The following is a 15,379-nucleotide window of genomic DNA, read 5'->3' on the forward strand; positions in this document are numbered from 1 at the left end:
CAGGGGGATGCGGGCAGTGCCCAGCAGCAGCAGCAGCAGCAGCGGGGCAGGCAGGCAGGGTCGGTGCCAGCGCTGAGCTGCAGCCAGGGCAGCCCCGGGCCAAGCACAAACCTCCCGCAGCAGCAGCGGCCGAGCTGCGACCCCCGAGCGGGAGGAAGGGAAGCTCCGCTCCCTGCCCAGCCTCAGCTCCCACTGCACAGCTGCCCACGGCATCACGCCACAACTCCCAAGAACCCCCCAGGGAAAAGCCCAGCCCAGGGCCAAAACCCCCCAAAACCCCCCAGAACCCCTGTCCCCCTTCCCAGACCCAGGGCAACGTTCACTGCCAAGCCTAAAGCCAGAACAATGAAGTTCATGAACTTCTGAAGGAAACTCATTGCCTTTCTTGAGCTTCTTCTTCCCCAGCCTGCATCACCACAGAGGCACTTGTCAAGTTGACTTTGGAAGGAATGAAACACGAAAGGAAAGAGATGGAAATATGGTTCTGAAGCAGGAGATTGATCCTGCTGAATCCATTTTCATTCCTAAGGGCTCTTCGGCTGAAGGCAGCTGTTGTATTTTTGCTTCTTTGTAACTCTTGACTGTTGTCTGCATGTGCTGGCCTCAGTCTCCTTGGAGGTTTTGACATCTGGGTTTGTCCTTTTTGTGCCTCTCTTGCCTCCCTGCTGGAGTCCCTGCTGGAGCTGGCAGTGGTCACTTGGATGGGCACAGAGAAGCTCTGGGCTGCAGCTGCAGTTGTTTTTCCTCCCCATCTGTGTCCCATTGACTCTTGGTGAGCAGGCCTGGGGAGAAGTCTCCTCCCCACAGAGCTGGCCAGCCCAGCCAGATGTGCAGTGCAGAGCAGGCTGTGGCTGCTCTGCGCGCTCTGCAGGACATCCCCACCATGAGTGGCTGTATCTCTGGCTTTGCAGGATGGAAAGCAAATCTCAGAGCCAAAGTGAGGTAAACCCTTGCAGGCAGCACTCTCAGTGAGCAGCACGGCTGTGATGTCCCTGTTTGTGGGCTGAGGTGGGACCTGGTTCCTGATTGCTAATCTCAAAGCAAGGCTCGGCTGTGCCCCCAGCTGAGTGGGCTCTGAGCTGTCACGTGCTCAGTCTGTTTGGCCCAAAGCAAGAGATGCCTTAAGGATCCTGCAGAGAGAAGCTGCATTAGGGTTCTTTGCCTCACGTTCTAGTTGCGGATTCCATCCTCACTTTCTTTTGCTGTAGCTTCTTCTCACTGACAACTCACTCTTTATATGTCTTGAAAAAGGTGGGAGTGTTGGCAGGCTGAGCAGGGAATTGGACAGCTTGAATTCTCAGAGTAAATACTGGGTCTGGGTGCACACTCATCACTGAGAGAGAACTGGTGCTGGTTTGGGGCAGGTGAGGGAGCTTGGCCCCATCACAAAGAGAGAAGCTTGCAGTGTTCAGCAGGGCTAGGAGTGGGCATTTTCAAGGCTGCAGTCTGGAATCTGTGTCAAAGGGAGCTAAGTGACGATTAATTCCTCACGCAGCTTCTGGGTGAGCTGTAGTTCAGATCATAGAGAGCTCCACTCCAATGCCACTTTGATCCTGCCAGGATCTTGCCCCCAGGATCATGGCCTGCTGGGTGCCTGAATGGATATTTGTGTCCTTGCCCAGGCTTTCCCTACACGCAGCGCTGCCGCCTCACCAACAGCTCCGCGGTGCCCCTGACGTTCCAGCTCCGCATGTCGGACGATGGCACGCAGCCGGCTGTGGACAGCGTGGATCAGATCCGCAGGGACACCGACCCGGCCTGGAGCAAGGGAATCCATTTCCGTGTGGAGCCCAGGGAGTTCACCATCAATCCCAGCGGAGGCACCATCCTCCCCCAGGGACACCGGGACATCGAGGTACGGCAAGAGCCCAGCCACAGCCGCTGCAGCACCAGGGCTGGAGCTGCACTGCAGGGTGGGAGGGCTTTAGCTCTGGTGCCAGCTTGGAGCATGCTGGCACGGAGAGATCTGCACTGCTGGGACGCCTCTGCTGGCTGGCTTACTCGGGATGTTCCTCAAAGAGCACTGTTTGCTTTCCAAAATCATATGCCTGAGTTCACAGACCTTATGGTCAAGGCCTGAAGCCATTCTTGTGTTTTTGAGAGCGATTGATTTGATTGCAATGGGGCAGAGCAAGGATGAGGGCAGAAGGTGGCTGTTAGAGAGATGTCATTGTATCAAGCAGTGAGCTTTTCTTTGTGGTGTCATTTCCCCCCTCCTGGGCAGCAGAATGATTTGTGTTCACTGCAGGAAGCTCCAGTGGAGACAAAAAACTCTGCAGCCATGTGTAGCGGTTCAAATTTATTGTATTGATTCCTTGTTAAGTGGTTTGTTCTGTGGTACCCCGTGTTCTCCCTGAGTTGGTTTACCCCTGGGTTTTACCCTCCCTCAAAGCTGTCCCTCATGCCATTCCCTGCCCCTTGTTCCAGCTCTTTCCCTGCCTGTCAAACCCAGCCCCTTTTGTTCCCCAACCTTCTTTGCCAATTTAACCTGGAGCCAATCCCTGTCTGCAATGCCCCTTTGGAATTCCCCTATTCCTGGAGGCCCCATTGGCCCAAGTGAGCCATCCTCCCCACCCTCCTACCCAAAGTGGCCCCAGACACTTGATGTAATCCCCTCAGTGCTCCCCTGAGGATTCCCTTTTGGCTTGCTGTTTGTATTCACCCTCTGATTTGTATCTGTACAAAAGCCCTTGCACGGGAGTGTCCAGGGCTCTTTTGGCTTTGACCCTTTTGCTTGGAATAAACCCTTCCTTGTGGAACTTCAAGACAGAGATCCTCCTCCTTTCTCCTCTGCCTGGTCCCGTTGGTGGCTTGTCTCTTGCGGCGTAGAGCAAGAGGCTCTGAGGGTTCTGCCTGTGGTCAATGCCCACCCTGGGGCAGTTCTGAGGGTTCTGCCTGTGGTCAGTGCTCACCCTGGGGCAGTTCTGAGGGTTCTGCCTGTGGTCAATGCCCAGCCTGGGGCAGTTCTGAGGGTTCTGCCTGTGGTAAATGCCTACCCTGGGGCAGTTCTGAGGGTTCTGCCTCTGGTCAGTGCTCACCCTGGGGCAGTTCTGAGGGTTCTGCCTCTGGTCATTGCCCAGCCCGGGGCAGTTCCCCACTCCTGGCGTGGGGCCGGAGTTCTCAGAGCCAGCCTGGGGTCAGGGTCCAAGGGCAGCCATGAACTGCCCAGCACCTGCTGGGCCACACTTTGCCCTCAGCCTCCTGCTGTAAAGCTGAACTCGTTGTGGTCGAGTCAGATTTCCTCGGCATGGATGTCTTTGTAGTCAGATGAGAAATTGGCCCCTTAATTTGAATGCAGTGTTGCATGGAGCTGTAGTCTAATGTTTTAACGTAGCTGACCTGACATAGGAAGGGGACCAGGACACCAGGTGGTTCATCACAGGTCCAGTTTATTGAAGAAAGCTTCAAACACTTATACAGCAAATAATAAGCTTATGAATATTCTGTAAGCCAAGCAATCTATTGGTTAAACTATACCATTAACTCTTCCTCATTCCTTAGGGGTTACATCTCTCTTTTCTCATGTCTCTCTCACTATTTGTTATCCTACTACAGCTAGGCCCAAGGACACGCTATCTCACAGGTGCAGGACTTGGAATTAGCCACAGTCTTGTACTTTTCCATTCTCTAGTCTCCTAAATTTCCCAACACTGACCTGTGCCCTTATAGCAAGGTGTGTTTAACAAATGTGGTATTGCCAGAAGGCTTTTGTTACTCTGAGACTGTGCTCTACACATGGAGCAGCAGAAGAATGAAGGGCAAATCCTCCCTCAGGAACTGGAGGTTATCACCCGTGGGTAATGAGCTTTTGTAAGGAAGCATTAACTGTTCTTCTCTTCCACCAGGTGACCCTGTGCTCCAACACGGTGATGGAGTTCTACCGGAGATTGCTGGTGGACCTGGAGGGTATTGGCAAGGGAGTGGCATCCCTGATCATCACAGCCAGGTACCAGCCCTTGCCTGGCCTCCCCCAGGCACTGCCTTGCCCAGGCTGTGCTGGCTGCAGCTGCCAAGGAGAAGTGCTGCTGAATGCCCTCATGTTGTGCCAGCTGGACACGAGAACAGCAGTGCTTGGGCAGCAGCCCGTGGTGAAAAGCACGTTTGCTCGCAGCCCAGCACGGTCCTGGGCCCTCTTCTAAAGGCACCAGGAATGATATCATTGATTGGCCTTGTTTTTGGTGCTTGAGGTGGAACAAATTTCCTGAGGGCCTCCTCTCCTTCAGGCTGCAAGAGGTGGAGTTGTGCTGGCTGTGAGCATGGTGCACTGGTTTGGGCCACACCAAGCAGCTGCTGAGAGTCAGGCTCTGCCTCTGTCCATGAGGGCACATGGCAGGGGAGAAGTGGCTCCCAGCAAGAGTGGGGAGGGCAAGGTGTGACAAGGGGAAAGCAGCCCTTGATGTGGCAGGTCAGCTCCAGTTTTTGTCCTTCCCTCTGCTTCCCGTTTTGAGCTTTAATGTTGTCAGAGTTGAGAGCAAAAGTCGTTGTTGCTGCAGCAGAATTCCATGCTGCTGTGCTGCTGTGGGTGTCAGTGTGATGCCCAGAGGGATGCAGCTCCCTGGTGCTGTTCCCTGTGCCAGGCAGAGCCATCCAGGCAGTGCCTGGGCTGCCACTGTGTACAGCAGGTGGAGCTGGGGCCAGGCAGTGCCTGGAGCTGTGCAGTGAAGGAGCCAGGGAGCTGCAGGGCCTGGCAGGGGCTGATCAGCCCCTCTGTGGGGCAGCTGCTGTCTCGTGCCCTCCAGGGCTGGGGCAAAGAGCTGAGTTCTCAGGCAGGGCAACAGCACAATGGCAGAGAAGGGAGTCAGTTTTACTGAGACCCTGGAGCTGTGTGTTCCTTGAGCCTTAGGGAGCACTGATCCTTGTTGGGAAGGCTCCCCCAGCGCTCGTGGGTCACTGGCACTGTTGCAGGAGTCCTTGCAAGCCTTCTTGGGTAAAGGAGGGGCTGAGGCAGCTGTGGGGCAAAGTGCTCTGCCTGGGGCACTTGGCAGCCTCTGGGTGCTGCCTCTCAGGGTTTGCCCCTCCTTGACAAGACATGTGGGAGTGGGAAGAGGTAGAAGGCAATTTATCCCTGTAGGGCTCTTCAATGTGCATTTGACAGTGACCAATGGGTTCTGCTCCATTTCACAGTCTTTGGGGGTAGGCATTCTCCATTCTCTCAGTATCTCTGATTGTCCTGGGGTCATCTCTTTGCCCAGATGTCTCGTTCCTGAGCTCCAAGTGTCCTCCCCAGTGCTGCTGTGTGATGAGTGCCACCTGAAGGTGCCCTACGAGAGAAAGATCCTCATTAGGAATCCCAGCCACCTTCCTGGCTGCTACGGGCTTATTCCCCAGGTTTGGCATCACATCCACCTTCTCCTGTCAAATATTCCTGAGGAGATTATTAGGGGAACAAAGGGTTTGGATAAGACCTTGCTGCTTTCTATTCAGTCTTAAAGATCTGCTGAGAGCAGGATCCTACCAAACTGTAAACTTTAGGAGGCAGTTTAAGCTCCTGAGGAAACAGTTGATGCTCTAGTCCTCAGGGTGTTTTCCTGTGGGAGATCTTAGAGGGTTGTGAAAAGCTGCTGCACCCACAGACACCAGTGCCTGTGCTGGCAGCCTTCTTGCAGGATCCCCTGGGAGTGCTAAACCTACAATTCTTGCATCTTGTTTGTACCTTTGACCTTTGTCCTGGGGAGCTTTAAAGGTGTGTGTAAGTTTCTGTTGTGGTGGATGTTAAGGAGCCTACAGTTTCTTGAGAGGTCCCTCTGAATCTGCGTTTCATTGTGTCCCTTCCAGAAGCGCAAGGAGGACTCTGCTGTGCTCTACTCCAGCCCCAAGCCCTGTGGGATTGTGCAGCCCCAGAGCACAGCAGAGATCCCAGTTGTGGTGGCAGTGCAGGCCCTGGGCACTCATCGCACCAACGTTCTCATCAGCGTGTTCGGGGATGAGAGAAACCCCCTGGTGAGGGCAAGGGGAGATGTGAGCCTGTGTGCAGCTGCTCCTGGCAGGGTGCACAGGGACAGGGATTCTGCCGGGGAAAACAGGCACAGGCTGCTGGGGAGAAGGACAGGAGGGACGGGGGCACAAACAGCTCCTGCCTTAGAGGGGGGAATCTCAGTGTCTGACACAGAATGGAGTTGGGCTCAGCTGGAATCCAGGGGGCATTTGAGGTCATTATTCTTTCAAATGCTGGTAACTTTGGAAACATCTGTTTGAAAATGTCATCTCTCTGAGCGCAAGAGAGGATGTCAGAAGACTTGTGGGAACCTTGAGCTTTCTGTAAAAGAAAGGAAAGCTGGCATTTGAAGAGTGGTTGCAAGGACTGAAACTTTGATTAAAACATATGGAAATGGCAATGCCAAATTCCCCGGATGGCACCAAACATCTGAACCCGGGCCGTCGTGGCACTGCCTGTAAATCAGTGAACAGGAAGGAAAGGCAATGCAGGCTGTGCCAGGGAGCCTGAAGTTTGAGCAAACAGGTGCTTTTAACTATCAGGCTGCTTCCCTTAAAGAGGAGGGTTTCTCCCCACCAGAAGAACCAGTTGTTTAACCGTCAGGCTGGTCTTACCTAGAGATTTCTTGCAAAGATAAAACCTTTCGGACAGTAACTTTTAGTTTGAAAGGTTCTCTTAGCTTAATCCTTTTCAATTTGGAGGTGAACATGTAATTTTCTTTTTCCCCAAAAGCCCAGCATTTCAGCTGGAGAGTGGTAGCTGTCCCTAAAGAAATAACTTGAGCAGGGTTGAGCTGTTGAAGGTTTTTTAGGTTTCTCTGTTGTGGTTTGTTTTGGGTTTTTTAAAATCTTTCTTGCTTGCTTCCTGGAACAGAGAGCACAATTACGGAGCTCAGGACGGCTGGCAGAAATCTCCCCAAGCCCAAGGCTGGCAGAGCTTGGCAGGATCCCAGCACCACAGCCTGTGTATGTATGGATGGAAGGAAGGATGGATGGGGAATGCGACCTGAGTCACCTGGGAGTGTTGTAAAATGTCAACCAACCCCCCAGCGGTGTCAGGGGAACATTCCTGATAAATCCCTGGTGGAGCTGCAGAGTTTCTGGCCTTGGGCACTGGGTGGGCTGTGCTGGCTGGGCACTGGCTGGGTCTGCCCCTCGGTGTCTCAAATCTCACCTTTTTGCTGCCTTCTCTGTCTTTTCCTCTCCCACTGTGCTTTTTGCATCCCCACCAGGTGTAAATGCCTGTCCTCTGTAATTGCTCAATGCGAGCAGTTGCAGCTGCTGCAGCACCTCAGTGCCATCCCTGGGCTGCCTTTAGAACAGACCTGCCCCAGCCTGGATTGGGAAGGGCTGGATCAAACCATTTCTCAGTCCAACGAGCCAGCACCCAGCCAGGGGCTGCATCCTGGCCAGGAGCTGCTCGTGCAGGTGTCCCTCCCTCCCTCTCTCCCACTGCAGGTCCCTGTTCATAGTTATTTATTTTCCAGAGATGAGCTCCACCCACCTAAATTCAAACCCCAGCCACCGAAGGAGAGGAGAACCAGTCTGGATTGTGCGGCAACTCGATGGAGGCACTTCAGGACTGGACAGGAGGAGGCAGCCAGAGCCCTGAAAGAAGTGCAGGATTTTACCCACTCTTCAGGAGCAGAGGTAGATTTTCTTGTACACCGACTGCTTGCTTTGCCTCCCCAGCCTGCCAGCACCAAGTCCTGCTCATGCTGAGCTCCCTTTTTGCTGCCCTGCTGTGCTGTGCCCTGACAGTGGGCTGGGCAGCAGGGCACGTGGCTGGACATGGGCTGAGGGGGAGGGAGAAATAGGAGAGTTTTCCTTGGAGAAGCTGGCTCAGATCCTACAGGCCTGTGCTGAGTGTGGGATTTTTTTGCCTTGTTTCCTTCCCAGTGTAAGATGAGGCTTTTCTCTGCATCATCATGGTAACACCTCCAGCTTCCCTCACAGAGCAAGCTGGGATTATGCTGATCTCCATGGACCCTCTTCCCAAGGCAGCCAGACTCCCTGTTTGCAGGGCTCTGCTTTCACCCAGAGCTGCTATTGCACTGCTGGCCCTGGAGCTGTCTGACAAAGGCAGACTTTGCAGAGGGGCTGTCTCTTCCTCCCAGCACAGAAAATGGCTTGTTTTTTGGGTGCCAGCACCAAGTCCTGAGCACCCTCACCTGCCTCGAGGCTTGGAGGGATTCAGGTGCTCCCTGGACGTGGCGCACACTGCCCTGGGAGCAGAGAAGGCAAGAGGGAATCTGACTCCCTTGCCCATTGTCAGTATGGCAAGCAGGGCTGGAGCTGCCAGTGCCACTGGGGGCCCTCAGCATTGGCCACAGAGGGGCCTCCCATCCCTGCAGGCCATCGCAAAGTGCTGCTGGAGCAGCTGCTTGTTGGAGAGGCCGTGCAGGACACGTTGCAGGGCTGCCCAAGGATGCTGTGCAGCACCTGTGGAGGGCACTGCTCCCCCTGGAACTCCTCAAGTGCTCCACAGGAAATTGTTGCAGGAGCTTTTGCTGTAGCACCTTGAGAAAGAAGCATTTAAATCAGAGAGAGAGGGGAAGAGCCTCAGGAGTCAGATGAGCTGGACTGGACTCCTTCCCTCAGCTCCAAGAGCTCTCACTCTGAGTCTCCTCCTTTTCTAAAAGCAGGAGGTTTTGAAACTTTGTAATGGCAAATTGTGCATCAGAGACAATTTCTACTGCCAGGAGACATCCTAGTTCACTTTCATGTAATGTACTAATTAATGCATTGTGCTGTGAGTATGGGAGAAGATTTTCCCCATGGTCCCTGCACTGGTCAATGGCATGGATGCAGGATGAGGTGAGGGTGATTCTGGCAGTGTTTGGGGAATAGGCCCCTCTGGCTACAGCTCCAAGATGCTCTTCTGCATCCATTTCCATGCTCAACACCTCAATCTCTCTTGTCTTCCATCCAGTCTTTCAATATCCTGCCACTGCCAGGTGTGCTGCAGCCAGGAGAGAGCCAGCAGGTCACCTCCACCTTCTCTGGCCACCTCAACACCACCTGCAATGTCCCGGAGCTGTGCCACATGGAGGGAGGCTCCACCTCTGAGGTGCTGGTGCCCAGGGCGGCCTCACGTGTCAGCTCCTCCCTGAGCCCCCAGGAGATCAACTGTGGCTCTCAGGCCTCTCTCAGGGACAGGTGAGTCAGCCTTCCATGGGTTCCTGCTCTGCCACGGGTTATTGTCCCTGCAGGGCTTCCCTGCTCCAAGGCCTCTGAGCTCAGAGGAGCTGCAGAGCAAAGGCCAGCAGCAACATAGGGATGGCCACTCTGAGCTCCCTGGCTGCCAAGAGAGGAAGGACCTTCTTCTGTTGAGACAGAACATCATCTTCTCTATTTGAGTGCTGAGCCCTCCTGGCTTAGCTGCTCTCTGCGGGGAGCTGGGCTCTGGGCCTGCCTTGGCACCGCATTTAGAGGTGTCTTGAAGTCCATGGTGTTGAGTGGCATCTTCTTCATCATCTGCCTTCTTCACCAGAACAGTGGGATTGTGGTATGGGCAGGCGTGGGGCACAGAGCAAACCTTGCTTTGGGTCCTGCTCCTGCCACAGATGAAGTCCTTGCACTGCTGATCTGCCAGGGTTCTCCTTATGGTGGCATAGCAGCCAGAAAAACTCCTGTGCTTTAGGCTCCCCTGCAGCTGCAGCCGTAGGCAAGCACAGGAGAAGCTCAGCTCCAGCAAGGCAGCCCAGCTCAGGACACACAGGCCAAGTGTGGAGCTGGGAGTGGAGGTGCTTAAAGCAAGCCTGTGCATCAGGACTTCTTCAGGCCAGGCTGAAGTTGGTTTCATGGGGAGGAGACGGACGAGGCTGCTTCCAGTGGTTTCCATGGCAGCCAGCACTGGTTTGCTTGGTCCCAGCTGGGTTCCAGCAGGAAATCTGCCCGACAAGAGCCTGTCTTGCAGGAGAGGAGTTCCTGCAGCCTTTGCTTTCTGACTGATAGGATTGTTCTCATGAAGGAGCAGGCTAGGAGTCGTTAAAACCGAAGATCACGGGCAGAGACTCTCTAACTAATTAAAGTTAGACAGTGGGATGTTTATTAACACCGGCGGGCGGCACCAGAGCCGTCCCTAAAAGGCGTGACCGCGCTGTCCAAGGTTCTTTGCCCTCTCTTTATTTCCCAAGATCTTACACACAATACATCTGCACAACCCCAGCACCTCCCATCCCTGCTCTGTATTCAAATGAGGTCATTGGTCCTTCACTCCTGTGCAATTCTTCCCTTGAATTGGGTTGGTGTCTCGAATTGGGTCAGTGGTCTTAGGGGATGAAGTCAGGAATGTCTTCATCAGGTCTCTGTGACCCTCTGGCACCATCCAAGGTCCCCTGCTTAGTGATTGATTGACATCAAGCCCAGGTGCTAACCATTGTTCTACTGGTTTCAAGATGTTCTTATAACAGTTCACTTCCTCCACTTCCCTCTCCTAATGGTAAACAATAGAACAATCTGCTCCAGCTTAAGCATCTCATAATCATTAACCTATGGTCTGCCTATCTAACCTACATCCTGATCAATGGGAATTGCTTCTAACCCTCAGCTGAAATCTGAACTCTTTAAAATCATGCTTCAGCTATGCCCAGGGAGAAGGGGGCTGAATGAGCTGAGTAAGAACTGTAGGAGAGCTAAGCAGATGTCAGCAATCTGTGCTCTGCTTTAAACTGGGAAGCCAAGAGACAAAGGGTGTTTCCAGGCACCAGTGCAGAGAGCTGCTGGATCAGCCTTTGGCAGGGGCTGGAGGGGTCTGGCTGTGCCTTCAGAGGGAGCTTGCACAGTCAAGACCTTATGATGGCAAAGCTCAGGTTTGGCCGGTCCTGGAGGTCCCCTTCCACCCATGCCCTCACTTGGGATGTTCCCAACCTCTGTGGGTTGAGGAGAATTCACGGAAATGGCCTCAGGGTCAAGGAATGAAGTGCAGGGCCAGCCAGGACGAGGGAGCCCAAGGTTCTGGTGGGACTCTCAGCCATATTTTCTGTTTTGTCTGCAGAAGGGAGCTGAAGGAGCCAGCTCAAAAGGTCGAGGAGGAGGCAAAAGCCTTAGAGGAGGAAGAGAGGAGGAAGGAGGAAGAGAGGCAGAAGAAGGGAAAGAAGAGTGTCTCTGTTGGCAAGCAACCTCCAATACCAGCAAAGGGGAAAACCAAGACCCGAGAGAATAAGGAAACCAAAATTCCAAAAAAAGAAACCAAAATCCCAGAGAGGAAGGAAAGCAAAGCATCAGAAGGGAAGAAAATCAAAGCATCAGAGAAGAAGGACACCAAAGCATCAGAGAGGAAGGAAACCAAGATCCCAGAGAAGAAGGAAGACAAAGACCCAAAGAAGGCGGAACCCAAAGCTCCAAAGAAGGGAGAACCCAAAGCCATCAAGAAGGGGGGAACTGAAATCCCATAGGACTAAGCTAAGATGGAGAAGAACTCTTTATTCTTTATTCATACAACTCATTTTACACAGTTTAACAGACCTTGTGTGCACCTTTAGTTCATTCAAAGGTTTCTTATCAGTTAGTCGATTATTGGTTAATAAAATAGATTTTACTTGTGCATCAAATCTCTCTATTGTTTACCTCTTCACTGATTCTCATGGGACAAATTACTTGTTATTGCAGGTGCATTTGTTTTTCACCCTCAGAATAGAATGGTCACAAAGTCTCATTCTCAAAATAGCTTCACATGGGAACTTGTAACTGCTTAGTTGCACACAGAAGAGATGATAGGCCAGCTATTGATGTGGCTGAACAAGGCTTCATTTCAAAAGGCTTTTCTGTCGCAGACATTTTTTCACAGAAATCCTTTCTTTCAGTTTTCTGTGTCTTCTGGAAGGCTGAGGCCTCAGAGGAGAACATAAACAATTATTATCAGCTTCTGGGGAATGCAACAGGGGCACCTATTTTGATTGGTGATTGGTTCATGTTCCCATGTTTATAATTAAGGGCCAATCACAAAGTGTAAGCCAGGGGACTGAGTCCTTGGCCACAGCTTTGTTGGGATTCTTTTCTATCTCTTCCTAGCTAGCCTAGCTGCTCTGCAAACCTCTCTCCTTATTCTTTCTAGTATAACTATAATGTATTATATCTTATATTAATAAATTCAGCTTTCTGATTCAAGAAACAAGATTCACCGTCTCTCTATCACCAGCAGCGCCCACTCAGGCGCGGTAATATCTGGTGACCCGACGTGTCAGAGCAAAAATTAATTTGATAAGACCAGAGGAGCAAAATTGCTGCACTGGGTAAAATCCTGTATGTGTGGCATTTGATGGTTGCTTTGAAGTGACCAAAGAAAGTGGATTCAAGCCAGGAGCTGAAGAACTGAAGATCCTGATTTGGACAGAGTTCACAGCCAAGGCTGACCACAACAGAACCTTCTTCTGGAAAACCATCAGGAAAGATGATGGAAAAGGGCAGCAGACCTGTGGAGCTGGCCAGAGCAAGCTGGACTCTTTTAGAAGGTACTGTGGGCTTTTCTATCCCTGATGAACCAGCCCTTCATAGCTTGTGGCTGTTCGTTTGGCAGACACATGCCTTGCCAGAAGAGATTCAGTTCTCCGCTTCAGAGGAAAAGCTTATTGCCCTCTGGAAATATTGGTGCAGAGAAGATGGTTGCTTTTTGTCAGAAACAGATATCTATGGGTTCTTTCGATGGGCAAAGCTTTTTGGGTTTTTTACTGATGTCCTGTACGCTTTAGATGTTTTCGTCTGGGAGTGCATGGACTCAATTATCCAGTGCGTCTACAGTCAGGGACGCGTGTTGCCTTCTATCTACCCAGCATTTTTAAAGCTTTTCCCAGTCCTGAAGCGCAGAGCAGCTTGTTTTCAATGGATCTCTAACTGTTATGGACAAGCTCCGTTTCCACCGCCCTTGGCAGAAGACCCCATGGGTGATGACTTTGGGCTTTTCGCCCCCCCCGCTTCGCGGCGCGGGGGGCTGAAACTTCGCAGCGCGAAGAAGTTTTTTTTACTCTTGCTCCGGAGCATGCTCAGATGGAGTGTTGTCCTCCCCCCCCTTCTCTCTTTCCGGGGGGATGGGAGTGGCCGCTCAAGCCAGCGCCGGCCTCTCAGACTCCGCCTCCTTCACACATCGGAGCGGCACCGGTCTCCGAGGCTTCCTCCACGCCCCTGCTAGAGCCGTCACTCCAGGAGGTCCCGCCCGCGGTTTCACCGGCCTCCCCGCCCCCGCCAGAGCCTGTGTCGGAGAAGGCAGAAGAGAACAGCACTTTCGGCGATTGACCTGTTGCTAAGCAACAGTGATGCCCCGCCGCTTCTCCCGGCTCCGCTGCTGCCTGTTTGCGCTCCGAAGGAGACTGCGACTGCGCCTCTGCAGCAGACCCCGGAGTCAGCGGCGGGGCACGGCGCCGGCCCCGTGTCGTGCCTGCCGCTGCTTTCAGGGCTGGGGGACGCGGCGGAGGTGGGTTCTCGCGCATCCCCGCCGCTTCAAGCCGAGACAGTCCCAGAGTCAGCGGCAGAAAACGGCGCTGAACCTGCGGGACTCTCGGAGCAGCCCGCGGCTGATCCCACGATCAGCGTGATTCCCTCCTCGGCCGGCTCCTCCGTGGCCAGAGTCACTGCCGCGTTCCAGGCCAGCCCCAGCGTCATCCACAGCCCCGTGGGCCCCCACCCTGGCCCAGCGCCCCCCATGGCCGGCCCGCCAGCCCCGGGCCCGCTCCAGGAAGCGGCCCCGGAGGCTGGTCTCTCCTTCAGTGGAGCGGGGGCTGCCCGCCAGCTGACTCTTGCGGCAGTCCAGCTGCCGGCTTTCAAGCTCGGCGGTTTGGGGGGTGGTGTTTCGGTTGCTGTCCCATAGAGGCTGCCATCTCTGCCGCCCATCTTGTGCCCTAGCGGCGAGGGGGAGGGGGCTCCCGAAAGTTCTGCCTCTGGTCCCCAGCCCGGTGGGGGTGGTGACATGTTGCTGTGGGAAACAAACATTCCCAGACCCAAGATGAAGATTCTCGGGGCAGCTTCTATTTCCCTGCTGCTGGCATGCCTCAGTGGTTTAGGGGAAAGGAAGCGTCTCACTACCCGTGCTGCCATTGTGCTGGCAACAAGGTTCAGGCCTGCAGGAATGCAGAGCCTTCCTCATGGGTTTGGCCTGGGCCGTTGGGCTCAAAAAATTCCTGGGCTGGTCCCACTGCGTGGCCTCCTTATGTTTTTGGGGACTCTGGTTTCTCCTACCGGTCCTGGTCCCCCTTTGTGAGCCAGTTTTGGGGTTCCTGGTCCAGTATGGGACAGAGCCCCCAGGGCCTTTCCTTGTCTGGCACTGCTCTGCTCGGGTGCTGCTCTTTTGTTTTTCAATAAAAAAAAAAAAATTAAAATTAAATAAAAAAGATTGAAAACAGCGGGCAGCAGCTCTGAAGCATTGAAGGGCCAGAAAGGACATTCCACAAACTGTTTAAAAATTGTGTTATGACTGTCAATGGTTTTTTGATAACTATTGATGGGATTCCTTTTGCAGCAAGTTGTTTTCAGGACCAAAAAGGACTCTCAGATATTCCAAGGGAAACAACTTTGGCTCTTGGACTGTTCCTGAAACTCAGCTGCATGGACTCAAATTCTCTTTGCATTGTATTTTGCATTTTTCTTATATTGTAGCATTGTTCTAGTGATTTGTTAGTTATTGTATATTCTACAGGTAAAGAAATTTCCTGTTCATTCCACATCAGCATTTTTTTTTATTTTATACAATTTAGAAAGGTGAGATGTCGCAGACATTTTTTCACAGAAATCCTTTATTTCAGATTTCTGTGTCTTCTTGAAGGCTGAAGCCTCAGAGGAGAACATAAACAATTATTATCAGCTGCTGGTGAATGCAACAGGGGCACCTATTTTGATTGGTGATTGGTTCATGTTCCCATGTTTATAATTAAGGGCCAATCACAAAGTATAAGCCATAGGACTGAGTCCTTGGCCACAGCTTTGTTGGGATTCTTTTCTATCTCTTCCTATCTAGCCTAGCTGCTCTGCAAACCTCTCTCTATATTCTTATTAGTATAGTCATAATGTATTATATATAATATCTTAATAAATCAAGCCTTCTGATTCAAGAAACAAGATTCACCGTCTCTCTATCACCAGCAGCGCCCACTCAGGCGCGGTAATACTTTTCTTCTATCATTATTCTACCTATGACATCCCCCGGTGTGTCCTTGGACCCACATTGTCACAACTGACCCACGGTTCCATGAGGTTCCCCTGTGTCACCATGGTCACTGTCAGAAGCTGGATGAGATCAATGTCCTGAGACACTGTGGGATGAGCTGTCAATCAGTCACACAGTGGGTACAGTGCTAACCCAGCCCTGATTGCCTGTGTGATCAGAAATCCCACCTGGGGGAGGCTCACAAGGGCCCGGGGGCTTAAAATATAGAGCACAAGGTGAGCCCCTGGTATGGACTCTGCCCTCTCCTGGGGTTTGTGTCTCACCCACACTGGAACCCTAGGAGCTGTT

General features: G+C 52.7%; 1 protein-coding gene across 1 annotated transcript in view; it reads left to right on the forward strand.

Moving 5' to 3' along the window:
• Nucleotides 1–15,291, forward strand: part of LOC131562155 (hydrocephalus-inducing protein-like) — a 30,854-nt gene extending 15,563 nt beyond the window's left edge. The window contains exons 10-15 of the mRNA XM_058811723.1: nt 1,623–1,855; nt 3,846–3,946; nt 5,193–5,328; nt 8,867–9,031; nt 13,262–13,543; nt 15,250–15,291. Coding sequence (XP_058667706.1) covers nt 1,623–1,855; nt 3,846–3,946; nt 5,193–5,328; nt 8,867–9,031; nt 13,262–13,543; nt 15,250–15,291 — 959 coding nt within the window. The remainder of the gene's footprint in view (nt 1–1,622; nt 1,856–3,845; nt 3,947–5,192; nt 5,329–8,866; nt 9,032–13,261; nt 13,544–15,249) is intronic.
• Nucleotides 15,292–15,379: the final 88 nt, after the last annotated feature.

The sequence above is a fragment of the Ammospiza caudacuta genome, chromosome 10, assembly GCF_027887145.1.
Source record: "Ammospiza caudacuta isolate bAmmCau1 chromosome 10, bAmmCau1.pri, whole genome shotgun sequence".
Lineage (NCBI taxonomy): Eukaryota > Metazoa > Chordata > Aves > Passeriformes > Passerellidae > Ammospiza > Ammospiza caudacuta.